The 27114-nt window shown below is 39.0% G+C and overlaps 1 protein-coding gene across 1 annotated transcript in view; it reads left to right on the top strand.

Annotated features, from left to right (window-relative positions):
* Window positions 1-27114, top strand: part of LOC137503076 (uncharacterized) — a 238538-nt gene that overhangs the window by 167164 nt on the left and 44260 nt on the right. The window contains exon 5 of the mRNA XM_068230516.1: window positions 17434-17563. Coding sequence (XP_068086617.1) covers window positions 17498-17563 — 66 coding nt within the window. The 5' untranslated portion in view covers window positions 17434-17497. The remainder of the gene's footprint in view (window positions 1-17433; window positions 17564-27114) is intronic.

Below are 27114 nucleotides of genomic sequence, written 5' to 3'. Positions count from 1 at the left end.
GAGGTGTAGGAGAAGAAGGAGAAAATCTTGGCTGTGGACTGTACGAGAATGGTATGGACTCGGTACCCCAACGCTTTTCCGACTTACTGAGAACAAGAGTCAGATCGCCCCGATGACAGCCGACATCCGATGAGGATATTGTACAAGATGAAGAAGATGAAACATTGCTAGTTTTATATTGTGAATTTATCTGTACAACGTAGAATGCGGTAAGCCTGAATTATTCCGCCTCGTGTGGCTTAAATACTGTTTTAATGATAGACATGGCCTAACTGTCACTGCTGAATGTTTCATAAGGCACAGCGTCGACACACGACGCACTTCCGTCTCGGAATGCAAGAGAAGCAGTGGTTCGCGATGGCGTGGTGGAACATGAACCACGCTTCATAGCTAAGTCCAGCTCACTGACTAAAATGTTCGACGTTCTGATAAGGATAAAATATGAGGTCATGAAATATTTAATGAGCAAATATACAACGTAAAAAATGATAAATATATGATGTACAGTACAATAATACCAGTATATAGTACCGGTAATAAACAGGTTTCCTTCTTCACTACGCGCTTATAATTGTACTAGTGGTAGTAACTAAAATGAATGTTTATGAAATCATTAACTATTTTAAGAACAGTTCAAAATAGGTATTCTATGTGTACATAATCCAGTTGCAAAAACATGCAGTACCTAGTAGTCTAAGTAAGTGAACTAACTTGAATAATTATAAAATGAGTAATTAAATCTCAGAAGAGACCACGATCGGCATTATGTGTACAGTAACGGAATTACCCTATTCCATTTTAAAAATTTACTTCAAACTGAAGTTTAAAAAAAACGGAAGCGACTTTCTGTTAGAATATGACCTGCCTAGAGAACAATAATGTTCTTTTGTGTGTGAAAGGCCTTATATTGTTGAGTACATTGTTCTGTTAAAAACTTGGCTCGAGATTCGGAATATGAAGAGTCTAGTAACGAACATCTTGAGAGCAATATCACGTGGAGTGAGGCGAGGGGATAAGCATAGCACCTTCACTGTTTCAAAGCTTTGCTCTTCCGAAGCATCGATGTAGCTGACGTGTGTTGGTTTCTGTTAACCCACTAATGCCCACCGTATGATATATCATACGCAAAACGTGCTTTCCAAATTGCGTTATATCCAAATCACCGTGACTGTTTTGCAATTTTTAAGGCGTCATTTAGCGCACCAGGGACGCAAATAATGTTTCCTAGCTAATGGCATTGTTGGCAAGAAAGTGCAGCAGGCTGACAAACATGACGTGCCGGTGAGAATTTATAATTATTGTTGAACTGAACTATGAAAAAATAATCATATTTCAGTATATTTGTTACGGGAATAGTATGAGGATTTGACCTCGTATGATAGTTACTATCTTCACTGATGGATATGGCATTCAAACACAAATATCTTTTAACGTATGAAATATCATACGCTGGGCATTCGCAAGATGATTATTTTCAATTTCCGATAAAATGCAATGACAGATGGAGAGGCCACTCTGAAGATTCTAGACAGCTTAGAAAATGATGATTGTGACGATGATCCGTTTTCAGAAGCAGATGGAATAGGATTAGTACATACGGGAGCTGTTGATGGCAATGACAGTGATCAAGACGATGGGCCTACTGATGATGATGATTGTGCAACAGCTTGGGATGTAAGGAAGGGTGTACTTAGACAGGAAATCGAGGTCAGGGGTTATAGAAAACTCTGTGTGGCTTAGAGGAGTGACTGGATGTATGCATTTCTGAAAATTCAGAGAGAGTATTTACTGCAGCTGATGAGAATCAAGTACCACTACAGAAGGCTCCTACAATTACAGAATCCATTGATGTATCTTCCGAATTTAATAAATCCAGGAATCCACAAAAGAATAAGAAGAGTAAGAAATTGGGTAAACAAGGAGCTTAAGAAGTCAGTGAAGTTTACAAAGAGAGATGTGCCAGAAACGTCATGTCAGTAAGTTCACTCCAGTGCTTTGTTCAGTTCCATATGATGAAGTGATTACTAAATGGTGATGGAGACAATCATGAAAACAAACAATACAATGTTTTCTGTGGTTACTGTTACTAATAAGTTTCTGTTGTATTAAAAAAACGGTAGGCTTCAAAATTCCCTTCAGATCATAGGTAGGAAGTAGGGACTTTCCCCACGAGTATTCCTTGCCCCAGAGGGTTCTGAATTATTTAAATTCTATCTATAAGATCAGTATTATGTTTTTAGTTTTAATTTATGTTGCAATAAATTATTTTTTTCTTAGTAAATCATAAATAAGTTTGGTGTAATATGTTACCTCCCACTGCCCAAAGTATGATATATCATACGCCAAAGAAATGGTCCTTAAAATTGAAATATTCAGATATTTTAAGTATTCTTGCTTCAAGGATCGGTTATAGATGTAATGTCGAAAAAAGTACAAAAAAACAAAAAAAAAAAATTCTGGGCATTAATGGGTTAACGTGACACAACACAAGTAATCTCACTACTTCGAAACAGTGCAGCGTTGATGTGTTGATTGCGCCGGTACAGTGTTTCGAAGCGCGCTCTATTTAATACTCTTCCGGGCTTACGGTGTACGTGTGAGGTGATCTAGAGACGTCTCCTCTGAAATAAAAAATGAATTTCCTTCGCTTATGAACATTCAGAGTCGATGGCAGATGTTCATACATCCCTGTAGCTTGTACCGTCACGCAGGAGTATAAATTATTCTCAAGTGTTGGCAGATATCCACCTCGAAAATAGCTGTGAACACGAAGCGCATGACTGTACCTCGAAGTTTTTAGTCGTAAATAAGTACAGAAATATTACGGCAATCACCTCAGAACATGTGGCAACGCTGCCAAGTGCCCTACACGATGGGCCCAGAGAAGGGGTGACAGCTGCTCCGATTGGTGGTGTACACGCTCATTCTAGGCACTCTCTTCGTGCAACAGAACTTGCTGACGAACATCCTGTGGCAGCACTATCCTAAGAACACTGCGGCCTCCTGAGCGCCTATTGAGAGGGATTATCCACCACCTTCGTTTGTACCTTGTTCACAAACAAGGTCTCCTTAAGACGGATGTGAGAGAGGAGAACAGTTCTCAGACTGTGACAGGAATGCTGGTGTGTCCTCACAACACCAGCACCAGCGCCACCTTGATAACACGTACGGGAGAGGTGAAATTGCCCTTTGGTTGTCCGGCGAGAAACCCGGACCCGAACTCATTAGATTTCATCTGGGAACGTGAGTCTCAGAGGAGTGAAGTACGACAGTGGCTCAGGAGGCAATAAGCCGCTCTGTCTACAGGTGTACCCTGTTAGAGAACAAGTTACCTCTTATTCCGTTTTTGTATATTGTTGCAGTGTATATTAAAGTCCTTAGGTATTGAATATACTGCGAGGGAATTTAAACCATTTAATTTCACGTACTCAAATTCCGTCCAATCCGATACCGCGTTCCGTACTTGCAATCACAACACTTCGTCGTCATCCTGCTAAGGAGAGACGAAGAGCGTCACACCTGCTGCGCGCGGCGAATATTAAACAATCGTGTATTCTCTTCCCAGTTTTCAGATGCCGCTGGTGCTTCTTGGCGATAAGTTAAAATAAGTCAGTTCTAACTGTTCCGAGGATTCTGTGGAACGCAGATATGAAAAGTGCGGGAATGAATCAGTGTATACAGAACAGTCAGAAGATTACTTTAAAACTTTAAAATTGGAGCTATATTCCTTTCTCTTCTTTTTTTATCTTCAATTTTTTTTAATTTTACACTCTGCAAAGCATATAACAATTCAGGTACAGAACTAGCTCGTTAGCTTGGGTACAATGTTGGAAAAATCAGACAATAGTAAATTAACAATATGATCGTGAAGCTCCCTAATTACAATTTTTACATGAGCGCTACTGCTCCTTTCATTCAACAGTCAAGGAGACGGATTTCCCAGGTTTTGTATAAGTGGAAGAGTTTTTTACCTCTACAATTTCACATTTTAGTAGACTATTCTCGAAATTTACAAGTTTCATTCCAATCCAGGCACAACCTACATTTAACATTGTCCAGTTGTACTTCCTCTTAAAACAATAATCACCACCACTACTTGTGTTAATAGAGGATTGTTGTCCAGTTGAACTTTTTCTTAAAACAATAATCACCGCCAGTACTAGTGTTAATAGAGGATTGTTGTCCAGTTGTACTTCCTCTTGAAACAATAATCACCACCACTATTAGTGTTAATAGAGCATGATTTTCCAGTTGTACTTCTTCTTAAAACAATAATCACCACCACTATTAGTGTTAATGAAGGATGGTTGTCCAGTTGTACTTCTTAAAACAATAATCACCACCACTACACCACCACTATTAGTGTTAATAGAGCATGGTTTTCCAGTTGTACTTCTTCTTAAAACAATAATCACCACCACTACACCACCACTATTACTGTTAATGAAGGATGGTTGTCCAGTTGTACTTCCTCTTGAAACAATAATCACCACCACTACTAGTGTTAATAGAGGATGGTTGTCCAGTTGTACTTCCTATTGAAACAATAATCACCACCACTACTAGTGTTAATAGAGGACTGTTGTCCAGTTGTACTTCCTCTTGAAAGAATAATTACCACCACTACTAGTGTTAATGAAGGATGGTTGTCCAGTTGTACTTCCTCTTGAAACAATAATCTAACTTGACTTGGTGGGAAGAAAAGAACACCGATTCAAGTTACTGGCCCGAAAATCAAAATGATGCAGAGGCAGACACTTGCACTCCGTGACCCTGACATTTAGAAGCTTAAAACCCTAGTAAGGCTCACTGCCCGACGTTACAGGGGCTACTCCCATACTCCTGAGGTAACTAGATGGAAGAAATTTAAGTTACAAGGCTACAGATAGAAAACGGTTACAAAACATTGTCACCTCAAAATTAATTGAAGGGGAATTCGAGAGGGTAACGCACTCTCTATCCCCAGTTTGACTAGCTTGAACTTTTACATGAGAAGGAAGAAAGTTTACATTTTAGAAAGTTGACTATTTCATAGTTAAAGATTGGAAAATTCCCCTCGAGTCAGCTTGCGGAGATAACAACTGAGATGGATAAATGGTGGCCATTACCTTAGCTAATGTTCTGCCTGCCGATGGGTGAGGCCCCCTCCTCCTCTCTTCACACACCCACTCAGTAACACGACGATCAGTAAGACAAGTTAACTCGAAAAAGCATCAGCTTTTATACCCGAGAGGAAGGTTCAAGAAGGCTGTGGACTAAAACCAGACAACCCCTCTCACTTTATTGGCAGATAAAAAAGGTACAAGAAGCATTTGGTTGGCTAAAAATTAAATACACTATCCAACGTTAGTGGGATGAGTAAGAAGTGTTGAATACCTTGAAGTATCAAAAACAAAGAAAGTCAAATCCGTTCAGAATACCTATGAACACAAAATTTCTTAAAATTTTTATATTCCACATTGCACCAGTGTGCATGACATCCGTTCTTCAATAGAGACATCTTTGGAGAAAAGTCCCAACTTCTTGAAATAGCTGTTATAAACTTTATGTGTTAGATCGCGTTCTCGAAGGTGCAGTGATAATAATAATAATAATAATAATAATAATAATAATAATAATAATAATAATAATAATAATAATAATAATCTTTTGAGAAGACAGAGTACATGAACATAAATACCACTGACCCAACCTGGACAATGAGGACCAAGTATGGTGACATTAAAAGAGCTATAAAATTCAGGTACCTAGGATAAATTTTGACTCCAAATATGATTGAAAAAGCAGCAATGCAAGAAAGATGGAAACTGCATTAAGATTATGTCCAAACACCTACAAATCTAAGTCACTCTCCTACCAGGCCAAATTCAAGCACTACAGCACGATAGTAAAACCTGAATGTGTATACGCATCTTACAATAGCCTCGAAAGGGCTCTCAGATTTGGAAAAGAAAGAAAGAAAGAAAGAAAGAAAGAAAGAAAGAAAGAAAGAAAGAAAGGTGGTTCCTTAGAAAGATTCTTGGACCCAGAAAATCATCAGACAAGTTTACTTTTCGCATGAGACCAAACCAAGAACTATACCAACAATTTGACAACACCACCACCACAATGAACAAGAATAGATTGATGTTCTACGGACATATTAAAAGGATGGGATCAGAGAGATTCGCCATCAGGATCCTCACCTTGCAGGAGAACAGGAAGACACAAGTCCCATGGGTAAAAGAAGTCCACAGATATTTAGAAAAATGTGGGATCACGGCAAAAGATATAACAAACAGAAAAATCTTCAGGCAGAGAGTTGCGGAGGTGAAGGACCAAGCTGATGAGAAAACGAGGAAGAAACGATTATTCTCGGCAGAAGAACGAGCACGAGCTAGTCAGCGGATGAAGGAATACTAGCGGAAGAGGAGGGAGAATGAACTTGGGAAAGCAATGGAATTTGCGTAATAATAATAATAATAATAATAATAATAATAATAATAATAATAATAATAATAATAATAATAATAATAATAATAATAATCGTATGACCTCAGCTACCGTATGCAGACATATCGATTTGACGCCATCTACCTGTCTGCTCGTCAATTTCGACGTACCGTTTGACTCTAGGTCCACTACATGGCAGAAACTCTCTTGGGCGTCTATGGCTGAGATTTAATGAATATTGTCGGATAAACACCGAATGTGTCACCAGAGATCTTTTACGGTACATGCCGATATCGTATGGCATGGTGTGTCGAATGGACTTTTTTCCACTACCTCTGCCGGGTTTGAACCCGCTATCTTGGGATCCGGAGGCCGACACTCTATCACTGATCCACAGAGGCAGCTCATATTCTCATTTATATCCACTAGCATCCTCCATTCATTATCCCTCCAACACAGTATCCCACTGATAACTATCTCTGCTTCCTTAATCTTCTTTCATTCTGCAAATAGCAGACCCAAAATATCCCCAACTAAGTTGAAAATTTGCCACCTTCTCCTTATTCTCCTCCCGCATTTCTATTTTCCTCAACGTCTGCCTTAATACTCCACTATGGTTCCCTTTCCTTCACGTGGCTGACCAGAGCCTCAACCCCACCGTCTTTAGATCCCCTCCTCTCCCGGTTAATTCTTCCTCCCTTTTTCTCTTCTATCTTCTTCCTCGATCCACTACTTTACGTTTCCCTTTGCTCTTGCCCCGCCCTACCTCTGTAGCACTTCCCAGATCTCCATCTTCCGTCTGCTGATCTTCCCGCAGTGAATCAAACCAACATCTCCTGGGCCCACTCCCTAAGGATAACACTTGGCCATCGTTTTCCTTGACTTTAAGACATTTGCCCGCCTGTCTTCCCTTCCCTTTTGCCTACATACCTGCTGCGCTCTGAGGATCGGAAGAGCCAACCCGGGAGTGTCCGTTACGTGCACATAGACGGCCAGGAAACAAGAATAGGAAGAAGGGAAGAAGAAGAAGAAGAAGAAGAAGGTACTGTATTGAGTATATGTTTGAGCCTTGAACGTTACCGACAATATGTAATTTCTTCAGCTTAGTCCGGCTGTATCTGAGGACGCTGGAGTCACTAACGCCGGCGGTTCAGGACCGGATGCCGCGTGATTTTTGAGATGAAAATCCCAACGCAGTATCAACGGGGATTCGATCCTCAGCTTTTCCAGCTGGGAGGCCAACAGCTAAGCTACTGAGCTAATCTTGGTCATAATAATAATAATAATAATAATAATAATAATAATAATACGATTTTATTTCTGTTATACGAAGATTTAAATCGTAAAATCGTAACATTCAATCAGTTGATGTCTCCTTCCATGGCTGTCCACATACGTTACGACTTATGGACCTGCTGTCGTATTCTTTTTCTCCCCTCAAGCATTTGACGTCGAAGTTGTATATTCACGTCTGTTTATACCCGGAGAGGTTCCTTCTCTCTTATATATCCCCTTTGGGCCAAGTGATCTTTTCTTTTCAATAAGTGTTGTATACTTTGGAGTTGCCACTGGTAATTCACCCTTTCCTAAATACAGCCTGTTCTACCGACTGATACAAATCAAATCCGTTCTTCAAGTGTTTGTTTTAAGCGATTAAACTGCAGTAATATACCAGGTTCTGGCTCGAAGTGTGAGGTATGTTGTTATATAAGACGCGTATTAGCCAGTTGTACAGCATATGCCATTAATTTAGATGCAGAATTTCTTCATTATGGAATTGTGATTTCTGACACTTAACACTGTGTCCGCAACCTCTAACATATTGTCGGTAATGTTCAAGTTTCAGTAATTTACTTTTGTCAAACTTGTAGATCTCAATTGAGAACCGTAACAAGTTAATACTAATCTTTCTCAGTTTCAGCTTTCTGCATATGTTTTATATTTTAATTTTCTTAAATTTTATTTTCAGTTAAGCATTAAAAATGTATAGGCATATAAGTTTTCTTTTTGAAAATTCCTGGCCTTTGCGTTACAAGTACCGGCAAATCGTGTGTTGTAGCAATATATCGGATATCTAAATTAATTGGAATGGGGATTTTATTCTGAAGGGCTACGCAGGTGAAGATTTGCGGATATTAGTTTCAGAAAGAAATTACAAGATGTAGTATATAATTTTAATTATTGTGTTGATGTGATATTTGCTTCTGTGTGCGATTTAAAAGTGACGCTGTGAATGTTGAGTTGTTCTTTACACTTTAGGCTGCGGTGAGGGAGATAATTAGGATTCTCACACAAGACAGGGAGGAAGATAGGCCTCCCTCAAACAATGTACAGGTTACAGTAGGTGTACAAGAGGGAGAGGAAGGAAAGGGGGAGTTGTAGAAGACTGGAGGTCTAGTGTTCTAAGGGGAAGGAGATTGCAGGCTAAGGGCTCTATTCAGGATCAGAATTCAGGACATGTGTCTGTGCAAAATCGGTACAAGCCACTCCAGGTAGAGCAGCAGGGAAAAGATGAGGAATAGGGAACTGTTGCTGAGATGTGTGGAAGTAGGAGGAAGGGAAAAGGTGGGAAGGGAAATGTAGAGTAGAGGATAGGGAAAGACAGGTGGAACACAGTCATGGGATGGAGAAAAGGGAGGAAGAAGCAGTTTCTGCAGCTATCAGGAAAGATAGGGCTGACCAGGAAGGGAGGAGGTCAAATAAGGTGGGTAGGATTGAGGCTCTGGTCACGGGGGATTCCGTTGTTAGTCATGTGGGGAAAGTGTGTAGAGGAAAGGGAACCAAGATAGAGTGTTATCCAGGAATTAGGTTGAGGCAGATGTTAAGAAAAGTAGGAGAGAGAGAGAGAGAGAGAGAAGGAGAAGGTGTTAGTGTTTCACGTTGGTACTAACCACGTAAGACAAGCAGGTATAAGTACCAACATAGTTGGGGATGTGTGGGATCTGGTAAATGCACCACGGGTGCAGTTTAAGGAACTGGAGATTGTTATCAGTGGAATTTCGTGATACTGGCTGGAGGGTGTTTGGGGATTTAAACGAGACTATGTAGTGGGTATGTGGGAAACTGGGAGTGAAATTTCTAGATCCTAATGGGTGGGTAGGAGATAGGGATCTGCGCTCAGATGGCCTTTACTTAAACCGCAGTGGTACGTATAATACCAATATAAATGGTCCGTTATTGGACATTATAAATTTTCCAGCTAACTCATTCCTGGTTGCCAGCGTTTCGCCCTCATGTGCTAGGCTGGGCTCATCAGCTGGTACCTAGCACACCTACCAAGATGCATGGCTAGTGCATACCGTGGAGGCCACTGCGTAGGCCAATTGTAGCCACCGGCAATGCCAATGCACTATGAGACACTCTGTAGCTACAATTGGCCTACGCAGTGGCCTCTACGGTATGCACTAGCCATGTGTCTTGGTAGGTGTGCTAGGTACCAACTGATGAGCACAGCCAGCACATGAGGGCGAAACGCTGGCAACCAGGAATGAGTTAGCTGGAAAATTTATAATGTCCAATAACGGACCATTTATATTGGTATTATAAATTTACTCATTCGGAACAAATATTACAGATTCCCTATGGGAATCAACATCTGTATTATCTGATGGCCAAGCAGGCATCAATTTCTAGTAGTGAGACAGAGTGTCTCATAGTGCATTTGCATTGCCGGTGGCTACAATTGGCCTACGCAGTGGCCTCCACGGTATGCACTAGCCATGCGTCTTGGTAGGTGTGCTAGATACCAACTGATGAGCCCAGCCTAGCACATGAGGGCGAAACGCTGGCAACCAGGAATGAGTTAGCTGGAAAATTTATAATGTCCAATAACGGACCATTTATATTGGTATTATAAATTTACTCATTCGGAACAAATATTACAGATTCCCTATGGGAATCAACATCTGTATTATCTGATGGCCAAGCAGGCATCAATTTTTAGTAGTGAGACAGAGTGTCTCATAGTGCATTGGCATTGCCGGTGGCTACAATTGGCGTACGCAGTGGCCTCCACGGTATGCACCAGCCATGCGTCTTGGTAGGTGTGCTAGGTACCAACTAATGAGCCCAGCCTAGCACATGAGGGCGAAACGCTGGCAACCAGGAATGAGTTAGCTGGAAAATTTATAATGTCCAATAACGGACCAGTTATATTGGTATTATAAATTTACTCATTCGGAACAAATATTACAGATTCCCTATGGGAATCAACATCTGTATTATGTGGTACGTATAAGTTAGGAAATTTGTTCGGAAGGGTAATAGGGAGGTACATTCAGGGAAACAGGGCTGTCTAGGGAGCCGTGATGAGGGTACAGAGATCTGGAAGTCAAGTAGGGGTGACAAAAAAAAAAATGTTAGTGTTGAACTGTAGAAGTATTGTAAAGAAAGGAATAGAATTAAGTAATTTAATAGATATATATATTTACCAGATATTGTAATAGGAGTTGAATCATGGCTGAGAAATGATATAATGGTGCAGAAATTTTCTCACAGAACTGGAGAGTGTATCGTAGAGTTAGGATAGGAATGGTGGGAGGGGGAGTTTTCATTCTGGTGAAAGAAGAATTTTGTAAGCTACAAAAAAGTGAAACATGAGATTCTAGGGGTATGGCTCATTTCTAAGGATAATAGGCAACTTGATGTCTTTGGAGTGTACAGACCGGAAAGGGTAGCGCTGACACGGATTCAGAATTATTTGATAAGATAATGTGGGAAACGACATGGAAAGAAATATGATTGAAGCGAGGGATCTGAATTTTAAAAATGTCAATTGGGAAGAGAATGCAAACGACAGGAAGCATGACAAACAAATGGCAAATAAACTAATATGGGTAGGACAGCTAATACAGATGTTAATACAGATGTTGATTCCCAAAGGGAATTTAAAATATTTGTCCCGAATGAGTAAATTTATAATAACAATATAATGGTCCGTTATTGGACATTATAAATATTCCAGCTAACTCATTCTTGGTTGCCTGCGTTTCGCCCTCATGTGCTAAGTTAGGCTCATCAGTTGGGACTTAGCACACCACCCAAGACGCAAGGCTAGTGCATATCGTGGAGGCCACTGCATAGGCTACTTGAAGCCACCAGCAGTGCCAATGCACTATGCACTTTGGGAATCAACATCTTTATTATCTGATGGCCAGGCAGGCATCAAATTTTGGAAGTGAGACATAGCTCTCATAGTGCATTGGCACTGCTGGTGGCTTCAAGTAGCCTATGCAGTGGCCTCCACGGTATGCACTAGCCTTGCGTCTTGGGTGGTGTGCTAAGTTCCAACTGATGAGCCTAACTTAGCACACGAGGGCGAAACGCAGGCAACCAAGAATGAGTTAGCTGGAAAATTTATAATGTCCAATAACGGACCATTATATTGGTATTATAAATTTACTTGTACGGGACAAATATTTTAAATTCCCTTTGGGAATCAACATCTGTATTATCTGATGGCCAGGCAGGCATCAAATTTTGGAAATGAGACATAGCTGTCATAGTGCATTGGCACTGCTGGTGGCTTCAAGTAGCCTATGCAGTGGCCTCCACGGTATGCACTAGCCTTGCGTCTTGGGTGGTGTGCTAAGTCCCAACTGATGAGCCTAACTTATCACACGAGGGCGAAACGCAGGCAACCAAGAATGAGTTAGCTGGAAAATTTATAATGTCCAATAACGGACCATTATATTGGTAAGGACAGCTAATTCAGAAAGTGATGGAACCAACTAGAGGGAAAAATATCCTGGATGTGGTGCTGGTAACACCAGATGAGCTCCATTGGGAAACCATAGTAATAGATGACATTAGTGATCATGAAGCTGTTTTTGTCGTAGTTAAAAATAAATGTGTTAGAAAGGAAGGTCTTAAAATTAAGACTATTAGGCAGTACCATATGGCTGATTAAACAGGCATGAGGCAGTTTTTAAAAAGTAACTATGATTGGTGGAAAACGGTAAATAAAAATGTAAACAGACTCTGTAATTGGTTTAAAGCAATTGTTGAGGAATGTGAAAACAGTTTTATACCTTTAAAGGTGGTAAGAAATGTTAAAGACCCACCTTGCTATAATAGAGAAATAAAGAGACTAAGAAGGAGGTGCAGATTGGAAAGAAATAGATTTAGAAATGGCTGTGAAAGTAAGGAGAAATTGAGGGAACTTACTAGGAAATTGAATCTAGCAAAGAAGGCGCTAAGGATAAGATGATGACAAGCATCATTGACAGTCATACAAATTTAGTGAAAAATGAAAGGGTACGTACAGGTACTTTAAGACAGAAACAGGTTCCAAGAAGGACATTCCAGGAATAATTGATGAAAAAGGAGAGTGTATGTGAGGATCTTCAAAAGGCAGAAGTATTCAGTCAGCAGTATGTAAATTGTTGGTTACAAGAATAAAGTCCAGATAAGAGAGGAGACTAATGCTAAAGAAGTATTAAAATTTACATATGATAACCATGACATGTACAATAAGATACAAAAGTTGAAATCTAGAAAAGCAGCTGGAATTTATATGATTTCTGGGGATATACTAAAGACAATGGGTTGAGATATATTACCATATCTGAAGTACTTATTTAATTATTGTTTGCTTGAATGAGCTATACCAAATTAAGGGCGAGTTGCTATAGTAGCCCTTGTGTATAAAGGAAAGGGTGATAGACATAAAGCTGAAAATTACAGGCCAGTCAGTTTGACATGCATTGCATTTAAGCTTTGAGAAGGCATTCTTGCTGATTATATTAGGCATGTTTGTGAACTTAATACCTGGTTCGATAGAAGGCAGTTCGGTTTTAGCAAAGATTATTCCACTGAAGCTCAACCTGTAAGATTCCAGCAAGATATAGTAGATATCTTGGATTCAGGAGGTCAAATGGACTGTATTGTGTTTGACCTGTCTAAAGCATTTGATAGGGTGGATCATGGGAGACTACTGGCAAAAATTAGTGCAATTGGACTAGACAAAAGAGTGACTGAATGGTTTGTTGCATTTCTCGAAAATAGATATCAGAGAATTAGAGTAGGCGAAGCTTTATCCGACCCTGTAATAATTAAGAGGGGAAATCCTCAGGGAAGTATTATTAGACCTTTATGTTTTGTTATATATAGAAATGATATGAGTAAAGAAGTGGAATCAGAGGTAAGGCTATTTGCAAATGATGTTATTCTGTATAGAGTAATAAATAAGTACAAGATTGTGAGCAACTGCAACGTGACCTCAATAATGTTGTGAGATGGACAGCAGGCAATGGTATGTTGATAAACGGAAATAAAAGTCAGGTTGTGAGTTTCCCAAATAGGAAAAGTCCTCCCAGTTTTAATTACTGCATCGATGGGGTGAATGTTCCTTTTGGAGATCATTATAAGTATCTAGGTTTTAATATAAGGAAGGATCTTCATTGGGGTAATCACATAAATGGGATTGTAAATAAAGGGTACAGATATTTGCACATGGTTATGAGGGTGTTTATGGTCTGTAGTAAGGATGTAAAGGAGAGGGCATATAGGTCTCTGGTAAGACTCCAACTAGGGTATGGTTCTACTGTATGGGACCCTTACCAGGATTACCTGATTCAAGAACTGGAAAAAGTCCAAAGAAAAGCAGCTGAATTTGTTCTGGGTGATACGCGACTAAAAAGTAGTGTTACAAAAATGTTGCAGAGTTTGGGCCGGGAAGAATTCGGAGAAAGAAGACAAGCTGTTCGATCAAGTGGTATGTTCTGAGCTGTCAGCGGAGAGATAGTGTGGAATGATATTAGTAGACGAATAAGTTTGAGTGGCATCTTTAAAAGTAGGAAAGATCAACATATGAAGATAAAGTTGGAATTCAAGAGGACAAATTGGGGAAAATATTCATTTATAGGAAGGGGAGTTATGGATTGGAATAACTTACACAGGGAGATGTTCAATAAATTTCCAATTTCTTTGAAATCATTTAATAAAAGGCTAGGAAAACAACACATAGGGAATCTGCCACCTGGGTGACTGCCCTAAATGCAGATCAGTTTTGATTGATTGATTGATTGATTAATTGATTGATTGATTGATTGATTGATTGATTGATTGATTGATTGATTGATGTAGTGTTCGAAATCTTCTGAGATCTTCCATGTAGGATAATTGTAAGCTTATCTGCATATGTAGAATTCTTGGTATATCAGTGTTGTTATGGTGATTCTTCTGTATTACATCCTTACTCCACGACAGCTATATCCGGTATTTACTCCTGATATTTTAGTTAACAGTAGGCTGCCTCTCTTTTGTAAGATATTTCCTGATTTATTGGTGTGTAAAAGATCTTCTTGAGGGGCGTGTGACAGTGAGTTTGCATGGGTTTGAATCCCGAGATAGGCAGCCCTGAAAATTGTTTCCGAGTTTTCCCCATTTTCTCGTTAATTGACCTTAATTAATGCCGCTACCTTTAATCCCAGCGCTTTCCCTTCGACTTGTTAGTGCAACATTAAACCAGTAGCAGGAATGGAAGAAAAATCTTTAGGAATATATTCTGGCTCTAGAAACTGTAAAAGTAGTTACTTGAAAGTAAAATCAATAATATATTAATAGAATAACCAGTGATGGCCAGATAAGTAGTGTCACCTATGTTACAATATACAAAGTGCAATTGGTCATAGTTTCCTGAATAGATATATGTTTATGTAGAATCTGTTTCCTCGCAATGAGTAAGGGTCGATACAATTGGCGAAAGGAACGAAGTTTGTATTACATGTGTGCATTATGTTTACTCTTACAGTAAAATATCACAAAGTGTCTAACAAGCACTGTTATTGGTTGAAATGAATTCAGTGAGGCACCACTCAAGGTATTCAACAGAGGCTAGTTTTGTGCCATCTGGGGAACATTAAAAACAGCTAAACATTTAAAGCAATTGTTTGACATCGAACTCCCTTCAAGAGGTGCTCTGTTGTGTCATTAGACGTGACACATGCGTGCAAATAAAGAAAGTGCACTTAAGTAATTGTTGGTAGCATTGTTTGATGAAATGAGATGATAGTGTTGTATAAATTTTTATCTTCAGTTCAACAGATTCTTCTTCTTCATTTTCCATTTCCAGTCTTCTGGGTTGAAATGTGAATTAAGGACCTTCTCAGTTTTCTATCTCTCTACCACTCCTTCCTTCTTAAATAATTTTTCTACTTTACTCCTATCTCCTCTGTACTCTCCTTCACCGTATCCATCCACCTCTTTCTGGGCATTTCCTGATGTCTTTCTCCTATTATTTTCTCTGTAATCACTCTCTTAGGAACTCTCATCATCTGTCTGTAACATTTCAGCTTACTGGTCTCTATCTTGTCTTGCAATTTAGGGAATCCAGTTCTCTTCCTGATTTCTATGTTTCTGATTTTATCCCTTCATGTCTTCCCTATTATTTCTCTGAGGAATTTCATCTTGGCCTCTTCGATTCTGCTTTCATCATGTTTTGCTATTATCCATGTGCCTGCTGCATATGTCAAAACTGGTGTATAATACATTGGGTGCAAAATGTTCTTGCATTCCTTTGGGACATCTCAGTTACAGACTATACATCTCACACATTGATAAAACCAATTGGCTTGTTCAGTTCTCCTTCCAGTTTCTTAATTTATTTTCGCATTTTCAGCAATTCCTCTCCCACGAATACTTCAAGCTTTCCACAACCTCTAATGGTATTTCATTTACTTCAATATTCCCACTTCTTTCTCTATTACCTCTCATCACCACTACTATTGTATACTTCTCTACACTTATTTTCATTCCATATTCCTGTATCTCCTAATTCTGTACAGTATCTTGTTCTTGTACTTCTATTTCATCTTCTCATATTACTATGTCATCTGCAAAGAGTAAGGCCTTTGTCTCTTTGCTTTCTATTTTTTGTTGTATACTCTTGTGGATTTCATCCATGATTGTAATGAAGAATAGAGGGGATATTACACATCCTTGTTGAAGTCCTGTTCCTACTTTGAACGAGTTTGTTTGTCCTATCTTAGTCTTCATACTACTTACTTTTCGTTTATTGCTTTTATCATGGGTTCTTCTCTCCCTGCCTTCTTTTTTATCAATGCATCCAAGACCACTTGCCATGGTACACTGTCATATGCCTTCTCAGTATCTATAAATATCACCACTAAATCCTGCCTAAACTTCCAACTTTTCTCCATCATGTTCTTTACAGTAGATACAATGCATTGAAAAACGTATAAATTAAGTTAATAAATTAAGTTTACACTGAGCATGGACTACGACACCACTTGCAAGTGAAACGTGAATAATAAGTGGTGCCAAGAAAAGCAGAGTTGAAGCCTTTGTAATGCCATGTTATCAGAAGTTGTTGAAGATCATATGGATAGAACATGTCTCTAATAAAGAGATAGTGAATCAGCTTGATGAGAGGAGAATGGTTTGAGAGAATTTGATCCTAAGAAGGAAAATTTTGATAGAACAAATCTCAAGGCATTGTGAACTTGTTCAGTTAGTTCTGAAGTGAAGTGCAAAGGATAAAAATGGTAGGAGGATTCCAAGATATCAACTTGGGTGATCAGAGTGATATGCAAATGGAATAGTCACAGAATTTTCAAGATCTTTTGTGCATTTTGATCACAATCAATGTACATTGAATTTTTAACAAGAAAAGTCATCTTGCTGTGGTTTCAGTTCCATATAAAACTGTATGTTATATAGCTGTAAATACGGTATAAGGTGTCATGTAAAACTAGGGATCCTTTAACTATGATCTTGATATTGACAGATATGTTAAATTAGATATCACTGTTTTAGATGTCATATAAAACATGGGGGACTTAGCTATGATCATACTATCAGTCATAGAAAACTTGCGGTCCTGTAGATATGTTCACGAAATCAACAAGCATGTTAATTTTGTGTTATTTCTGTATGATTATAATATTGACAGTCATGTAATATTACAAGCTTGTTGCTTAGTCTGTTGACAAATAACCTAAGTATCAATAAGGTAATATATTTTTCTGGCCTGTTTCTCAGAGTAACATCATTGGAAGTAATCAACAACCCCAGTACCCTCTAACTACTTCAGTTGTTGTGTGAAATGGACCTGCAAATAGAGATCAAGGAGGAACCAGCCAGGCTAGAAGGAACAACAAATGCGTCACTTGTAAGTATCATTCCAGATAACTTTATAGAGATCAGAATTTAACCTTTAGCAGCTGAATAAGTTTGGCAGGGGCATAATTTACTAGGTGCTTCCCCAATGTTAACACCTGCAGTCACCATTTGCTGCATGGGCATCTCAGCATGTTATGTCTCTGTTTTGTGTACACCACAGCATGCTACACAAAGCTGCTAACTCTTAGGAACTACAAACAACACTGTTGATGTACATCTATGGGTCCAGCTAGTTACAGAAACATTGTTCGTGGGACAAGGAAAGGGGTTTTGGTGACATAAGATAAGTGCTGCCAAGTGGAGAGTTTTCCTCTACCATGTACTAGGGAGATGGCAGTGCACTCCGTGTTTGATAGTGGCAAAAAGCTGAATTAATGTAGTGGGTTTGATAGTGGAGGAACCTTGGTTAGGTCTATCTAGTGATGAAGTTCTGATAGGCAGTGTCTCAAGATCGAAGGTTCAGGGTATTTCATGTGTTAAGTACCATTGACCAAATGTGTGTTTTTAAATGATTACCTCTATTGGTTATTGAAATGGATTTCTGGTGGGAGTGCGGTCATGTCTTTATTCTGCTTGGTTTGGTAATGGAATCATTGGGGATTGACATCATTTCCTATCATATGTCAGCCAGTGCTAGGAGTTGCTAAAGTGATGGAAAGTGTTGGGTGCTAGATTGAATTACGTTATGGCCAGTAGGTTCCTGGCTTTCATGGTGAACATACTTTACCTTCAAAAGAAATTGCAGGTAAGATTTACATCATTTAAAGTTCTTTACATTGTCACTAATGTTGGGTGAGCACATAGTAAAATTCTGCCTTGGCAGTTTACTGTGAGTATAGCTCGTCTAATGCAAACACCCTCATGAAGGAGGAGATGCTGTGGTATAAATCCTATAAGAAGCATGAAATATATTCTATAAGAAGCATGTTATTTTCATCACCTTTCCTTGCTCTCTCTGTTGCTGCTCTAATCACAGCCCATTGCAATCTTCTGAGTGTGTGGCTTTCAGTTCAGTGGCTCTACATCCGATAGCTTAGAGGATGACATGATAACATGCTACTTTCATGTTGGCGAGTGTGATTCGGGTCCTTTCTAGAGGTTTTTGATGAAGCGGAAATAATCGAGCACATATCTGTGGTGATACTGGCATGAAAGTGAATTCCTGCACATCATTGTGGCACCTCCAATTCTTCGAAAACCTTGAAAGTTGGAAGAGATATGTTCAATGAATAACTGTGACTTGACAGTAATAATCTTTTCTCAGCACTGTGAACTGCTAATTTTTAGAAGAGGTATTGCCCAAGAGTTGCTTAAAGCTAAAATTCTTCAGTTAACCTCTAACTGGGCATGACGTATATATTCATTTGCTGAATATTACAGGGTAATGGGCATGACGAATATATACGTACTCTTCTTTTACGGCGAATATCTCCTGAGTATGACTGGCTACTTGCCGTGTAATGTATTGTCGTCTTAATTGATGTTTTTCCTTCATGATGGCAGCAAATACCACATGTCGTGCTTCTTGAAGCTTATTTGTTTTTATTTTACAACTGTGCGGTGCTACTTGTCCGCAGTAGGCCCAGTATGGCTGCATCTAGTTCAAAGCATAAATTCAAAACACTCGAAGAAGACAAGATTATTCAACACATAGAGAACATTTGTGATGATTTATCTTCTCAGAAATCTGAAGATGACTGGTTTGATACAGAAGAAGGTGGGTTTGATGGTGAAAGTGGTCCAGAGAATGAGAATGAAGAACATGACGAATCATCGAAGGTGTAGTGCTAGACATGTTTTGACCTTTCCCGCTGCGTGGTGTTTCACGTCAGAAATTTGTATTTTCTCTGCTAGTGGTGTACATGTGGACTTCGACGATGGGTCCAATGTGTTGGAATATTTTGAAGAGTTCATAGATGAAGTTTCAACTTATTGCCCAACAGACCAATGTGTATGATAAACAGTTTTTAGATGCCCATCTAAACTTGAAACCACGGTCCTGATCGAGAGATTGGGTGGGTACAAATCCAGCTGAGATAAAATCTCTGATTATACTTGTAATGCTGCAGGGGATAGTTCATTAGCCAGAAAACATTATGTACTTCTCAAAACGGGAAAGTATCGCAACCCCTTACTTTTCAAAAATTATCTCTGAGAAAAGATTTCATCTTCTCCTGAAGTTCCTTAATTTTCTGGACAATTCCAGATTTGATCCTAACCTGCACAACAAAAAGCTCTATAAAATTCATCTGGTACTTGATCACCCACAATCAAGATTTTCTTCCGTATACACTCCTGAGCAAAACATATGTTCTGTGGAAAGGACAATTGGGCTAAAAGTAGCAGACTTGGCATGAAATTCTATAAACTTTGTGAAAGTGGATCTAGTTTTCTGTGGAATTTTGTAATTTTTAGTGGCAAGGACACAGTGTTTGGTCAAAGATATCCCGATGAGAATATTTTGTCCAGAATTGTACTAGAACTTACTCACAACCTTCTAGATAAAGGGTGTACTAGTCCAAGACTGGTTGACACATTGTGTAGCAGAAATACTGATGTTGTGTGGACTATGAGAAACAACAGAAAGGAATTCCCAGACACAGTGAAGAGGGTCAGACTACAGAAGAGGAAAACAGTTGCAGCCTTACATGAAAAGCAAATGATCATGAAATGGAAGGACAAAACGGATGTTTCCTTGGACTGCACAATCCACGATGACAGCATGAGCGATGTTCAGGCTAGGAAAGGAGTAATCTCTAAACCATCCCTTGTTCTAGATTACAACAAGAATATGAGGGGAGTGGATAAAAGTGATGGCCAAGTTCTCAGCTACAAACTTGCCGAAGAACACCTAAATAAACATTACCGGAAGATGTTCCATCACCTGATGGATCTGGCATTTTTGAATGCATTTATAATTTATCAGTAAAAAGGAGGATGCATACGTAGACAGGACTTTCAACTGACCTAAGCAGAGAACTTATCTTCAACCAGAGGAGTGGTAGAGCAGCAGCCCAAAGGACGACCTTCAAAATCACTAACACCTTCTCGACTACTGGGGCGCTGCTTGCCCGATTTTGTTCCAGTCACATTGATGAAGAGACCCACTAGAAGATGTGTAGTGTTTTGGAAGAATGGAAGGAGTCCATGGTCTGGTGCCCTGATTGTGAAAAGGCACTTTGTGCTGCACCGTGCTTCAGGCAGTTTCATACAGACAAATCACTGCAGTTCTAGTTAGGTAAATTATGTTACAGATCGTGAAGTTAATGTAAAATCTTTCACAATGTCACTAGCATGATGTGTAATTCATAAATATTCCTTTCTTTTACTTGTTTTAATTTTAGTTGCTAACATATAAACAAAACACTCAAATTTCAATCAGGGAAATAACCTTGCAGTTAATGAAAAAAGATTATTATTAATGATATTACTAATTTTTCTGCCTATCCTGCCGTGTAACAACAATCTGCTGAAAAAATACACTGGGCGGGTTACACCAAGCACATCAATAATATCCAATGCACACTGTTCTCAGAATAAATGTGTGCTTGTTGGCTTCTATGTTACAGGCATACATATCCAAAATGCGAGTGGACTGCTATTCAAAATCTCTACATTTGATATTTCTTGTCATGTTCTGTTTCAAACTTGAACCTGGCGTATGCACGTATTCTTGATCAAGAACTCCACAAATAAATTAAGTTTTGGTATTTCCACCTATTCAATACAAATTTTAATGCTGTATTCAACTACAACATTTATATAATTATACAGAACTAGTTTCAACACATAATAGTGTCATCCTCAGCTTTAATTGAAAAATAGGCATACAATTCATAATAAAACTTAAAGTAAAGGATGTGGAAAGACTATTTAAAACTGATTTGAAAATATTAACACATTAAAAACATTTATAACAAGTGAAAAACTTGCAAGTCCGTTATATGTTAAAAGAGTTCATTAAGGTCTCTTTATAAACAGCCGATTGCGATATTCTTGAATTTGTGCTCTTGATAAAATGTTGTGCTTCATTCATGTGTATAATGCAGCAATATCTTAAGTTGTGAAGGCTTGCAATTTTTAGTTCATGTCCTAGGCTTATGAGGTGGAAAACATTCAGATGGCTTCTTAAGATCTTACTGGAGCGTATGTTTCTTAGTTCAATATGGAACCTGTAATGAAGTGAAACGCCATTAAAAACCTTTTGTTGGAAATGTCTGAGTCTGTACAACCTAAATGATAAAGATGAAATGTTTTTAAAGGGGGAAGACTCACCTCAAACTGCCGTAGGACGAACCTCGTGTTAGCCCCACGCTATGACTGGCGAGACGACATTGAGTGTGTGTTCGCAGTCAGACGATGCTAGGAGGGGGAGTAGGGGCGGGCCGAGGCTGCGCATGTGGATCGCGCATGTGGTGGGAATCAGGTGGGCGTGGATTGCAGAACGAATACCGAGAGAACTTATTACGTATTATGCGTAAAATTAAATTCTTGTTTGGAATCTGGACTTTATTAAGAAATGTTATCAAAAAGTTGAAAAGGACTTTCGGAGTTTCAGAAATATCATTGAGATTAAGATTGGCATTAATGTATTGGTCTATATGAATGTAGCATAATTCCATAGTGTCGAGTAATGGTCCTTTACTCAAAGATTCTAGTATTTGGATATCCTGTTCCAAATTTGTAAAATTATGTTTTAAATCATGTATATGTTGCCCGACAGCGGAAAATCTATTATATTTCACTGCGTTGACATGCTCTGCGTATATAATCTTAAAGTTGCGCCTGTTTGACCTAGGTAGGCGCTGCCGCAGTCATTGCATTGAAATCTGTAAACACCTGAACTTAGATAAGGGTTGGATTTATTTACGGTAGGTGTGTTGTGTAAAACATCGGAACTTTTATTATCCGTTCGAAAAGAAATCTTTACATTGTACTTTTTAAATATGTTGGTAACTCTATGAATGCTATTGTTAAACGTAAAGGTTGAATAAGAATTATGACTTGGTTTATCCCTAATGAGCGTAGTTTGTGGGCGATGTTTAATCTTATGGATTATGCCTTCAGTAAAAGAAGTCTTGAAGCCGTTAGCATGAGATATTTTACGGATAATATTCAACTCTTTATTTAAATCGGTTTTTGACATTGGAATTCTAAAGGCGCGGTCTACTAAGCTGAAATAAGTGGCTCTTTTATGAGCTTGTGGGTGTATAGAGTCATGCCTTATGGTTACGCTGGTTTGTGTTGGCTTCCTATAGATGCTGAAAGAAAATGACGGGGGCTGTCTTTTAATAGTTAAATCCAAATAGTTAATTGATCCGTTATTTTCAGTCTCCAAGGTAAACTTGATGTGCGGGTCTATGTAAGTTTATTTAAAGTGGTCTTAGCATCTACTAGCCTTTCGTCTAACATGAATAGGTGGAAAGACCAAAACTTTCTTTATTTGTAATTCTTAGTTCAGTACGGAATAATGAAATTTCTTACGTTAAAAAAAAAAAAAAAACAAGAACTCTAGGTTTGATATTTCTTATAATGCTACTGCATCAAACTTGAACAGGTATCGAAATTATCTTAAAGAAATATGTTCCAATATTGGAAACTGTTAGCGAGTGTGTTAAGGTTGGGGTTGGATTAGTCTATTTAATGTCAGTATCGAAATTACTTTTGTTTAGGGATTGCACCTCTTCTATATTTCCCCTCTGATTATAATAGAGGATGGTTGGCCCATTGTACTTTTTCTTTCAAAAACAGTAACATTTTCCAACACTACTGCACCACCATTAGCACCACATGATGAGAATTGTTACTCCTATATTAATTAGTGTTGAAGAAGATAAATCATAAATCTTTCATGAGTATTTTTGAGACGGGATAAACCAGTCTACTACCCCCTGTGGGTGGGGGACGTAGATGAAGAATACACCCACGGTATCCCCTGCCTGTCATAAGAGGCAACTGAAAGGGGCCCCAGGGGCTCCTAACTTGGAAGCATGGGTTGGCACCATGGGGCCCTTAGCTGAGTCCTGACATTGCTTCCAATTACTTGTGCCATCCTCCTCAACTTCATGTATCCTGTCCAACCTCCCTTCGTCAACTTTTGTTCTTTTCCAATCCTGATGGTATTAGAGCATTCGAGGCCTGGGGTGGCTTCCATCTTCATGTACTTTATGGCCCTTGCCTTTCTTCTTCCGTTACTTCAATTTTCGAAGTGATGGATCCCTTCTTTTTCTTCTTTTTTCTCTCTCTACCGCCTGTGGGTGGGGATGCAGATGAAGAATACACCCACAGTATTCCCTGCCTGTTGTAATATGTGACTAAAAGGGGCGACCAAGAGATGATTGATTTAGAAGCATGAAACTACTTGTGATTAGTACCATCATGCGGGGAAAGCCATGGGTCGCCTTTACTTGTGATTAGTACCACTATGTTAGGTACACAATGGTTTTGTGTTTAGTAGCAGAAGAGAGCGGTTCACTGCTGGTTTGCAATACCTGTGATTTGTACCTATTATTTGAGGAACACCACTGGATAGTATGAGTCCCTGTGAGTAGTACACCTATGTGAGGTGCACCAGGGGTTTACGTTGCCTACGAGTGGTGCCAATATGTGAGAAACACCGTACGTCTCTTTTATATGTACGGCGTACAATACTTATGAGTAGTACCATAATGTTTGAAACACCATGAGTTTACACTACCTTTGATTAGTACCGCAACTTGAGAAATACCATGGTTCTACTTTACTAGCAATTAATGTAATTATGAGGGACCGTTGACCTGGATATTGAACCCCTTTAGACAAGAAGCATCATTGGAAGCAGTCCCTTGGTCGATAATATAGTTTCTGGGAAGGTGAGGCATTGTGAATCGGATCCACTGGTTGTTTTATATTCATATTCATCCATTCATTCTTCATCACTTTTTGAATTCTGGTCAGTGGATGAATTTTGTACTTTTAAATTGTCATTGCATTTTGTCTCATTTCATACCATTAGGGGCCAATTACTTAGATGTTAGGCCCCTTTAAACAAGAAGCATCATCATCAAACAGTCTTCTAAACAGAATGTCAACACAGGTGTGATTACACTGGTTTAACCTCACATCCACAATCTGCTGGAAGATATGTGCATTAGGGAAAGAGCAGATTTGCCTATGGCATATGCGATATAAAAGTAGCTCAATATTTGAACGCAATTTCTCTCAAAATAAGTATTTTGGTCAGACGTTGAATTCATTTAGAAAGGAAGAACAGTGATTAGCTCATTTTATTCCTCAAATACAGGTTTGTGTCTATGTTGCATATAGAATCATGTATAAGGACTCTATACATGATTTATGAGAAAATTTTCTTTAATATGCCCCTTCTTAGTGGGCTCTGACATTTTGAGAACATAAGGCATATTAAAAATTAACTTTTCTTTCCTTTTTGTCATTATTTCATTTTGTCATTTTGTGCATCATTTTTGATCCTTTCCTTAGTTCTTCTACTGTTCTCTTTCTTCTGTGTTGAATGGGTTAAGTTGGTATATTCTAGAATTGTATACTTTAATTCACTTCTATTAGTAAATTGACTTATGTTAGAACGTATGCTTTTGATCACAGTCCCTCTCCCACACCTTTAGTGCCAACAAGGTTTTATTGATCCAAGTGAGAAATCTAAAGGTCTTGTATTATTATTATTGTTATTATTATTATTATTATTATTATTTATTTTCCACTAATTGTAGTTACTATTTAGGGATGGTGAATGGAGAAAGGGCATAGCCCCATATACACAAAACTGCCTCCATCACCATTTAAAATTATAATATACAAATATACAATTACATTCTACATGATGTTCTTATATACAGTTAAAATATTTACATAGGCATATTTACGTACAGTAATACTCACAAGACCTGTTCAACATTCAAGTCATTCGACACACACACACACAAACACACACACACAGAGTCTCTCTCTAGAAACCCCACATATATTTTAGCTAGGCCGGCTCACTCATACTCATTTACCGTCTCAATCACTCGGGACCCCATAACTTTCATCCATCCTCCTACTCATACTGAACATTCTCACAGTAGATAAATTATGTTTTGTACAGAGGGTTTCGTTATATATACATCCGTTTTACGTCTTTACAGAAAATTTCTGCAGGTAGTTCTTTTATCCGCGGTGGGAGTTCATTCCACAACTGAGCAGAATGACTAAAGAAGCCACTTTGATATGATGCTGTTCTTGCAAATGGAGGAAAAAGGGACACACCTCGACCTCTTTGAGCGGAACGATAGTTCAGCTGTAAGCGGTTGAAAGGGTTTATATGAATGTTACCTGCGAGGGATTTTCTCAGGAAAGTAATATCTATTTGTTTACAGAGGGATGTTATGGAGGGCAGACCTGGCTGTATTTAAATGACCGTGTTGAGTAATTAGTCGTTCTGCTCGGCGTTGAACTCTCTCTAGTTTCGTCATGTTCTCCACTGTAGTAGGGTGCCAGGAAGGAAGCCCGTACAACAGTATTGGCCGTACTAATGACAGATAGGCTGTCTGAACGGCTTTCTTCCTGGCTCCCAGTAGAGATCTGCGGATGAATCCCAGGACTCTGTATGCTTTACACCTTACTTCCTCAAAATGTTTATTCCATTTTAAATTGCTGCAGATGTGAATGCCAAGCAATTTTATTGAGGTACAAGGCATCAGGTTTTTACCACACAGTGAAATTTCGTGTTGTAACTGTGAACTTGCTCTAGTAAAGCGGATATCTTTACATTTCTGTACATTTATACACATTCTATTTATTTTGCACCACAGAACCACGTTATCGAGATCTGACTGTAACTTATTTACGTCGTTCTCATTGCGAATGGCTCTGTAAATGATGGTGTCTTCAGCGTACTGTGCCATAGAAGACGATACACAACCTGGCAGATCCAGCGTAAATATTGTGTACAGTAGCGGCCCTATCACACTACCTTGAATCACACCCGAGGTGACTGAGGTTTGTTTTGACCTGGCCCCACTGAACACAACGCTCTGCGTCCGACCTACCAGGAATGATCGAAACCATGCCTGCAGGTTGCCTTGAATGCCATACTTGTTAAGTTTTAACAACAGTCGTTGATGAGGTACCTGATCAAAGGCCTTACTCCAGTCGAGAGTTACGCAGTCTACTTGGGATATATTAGACTGGTCCAGGGAACGTTGCCACTCATCAATTACCGTTGTTAAAAGTGTAGTACAGGATTTTCCAGGGAGGAATCCATGTTGGTTGTTATTCAACAGGTTTCTCTCATTCAGAAAATCCAGCACATGTTTAACAATTAGGCGTTCCATGCATTTACATAAGCCAGATGTAATAGAGACTGGGCGATAGTTGTCTACATTTTCCCTGTCACCATCTTTGAATACGGGAATGACATTTGCTTTCTTCCATTCTTCTGGAACAGTCCCACTGTTCATTGAAATGTTAAATATTGCACAGAGAGAAGATGAGCTTCTGAAACTGCAGATGTATATTCCAACACTGCTGACTCTCCACTGA

The sequence above is a fragment of the Anabrus simplex genome, chromosome X, assembly GCF_040414725.1.
Source record: "Anabrus simplex isolate iqAnaSimp1 chromosome X, ASM4041472v1, whole genome shotgun sequence".
Taxonomy (NCBI): Eukaryota; Metazoa; Arthropoda; class Insecta; order Orthoptera; family Tettigoniidae; genus Anabrus; species Anabrus simplex.
The sequence above is the reverse complement of the archived record's forward strand: the minus strand, read 5'-3'. Positions and strand labels throughout refer to the sequence as shown.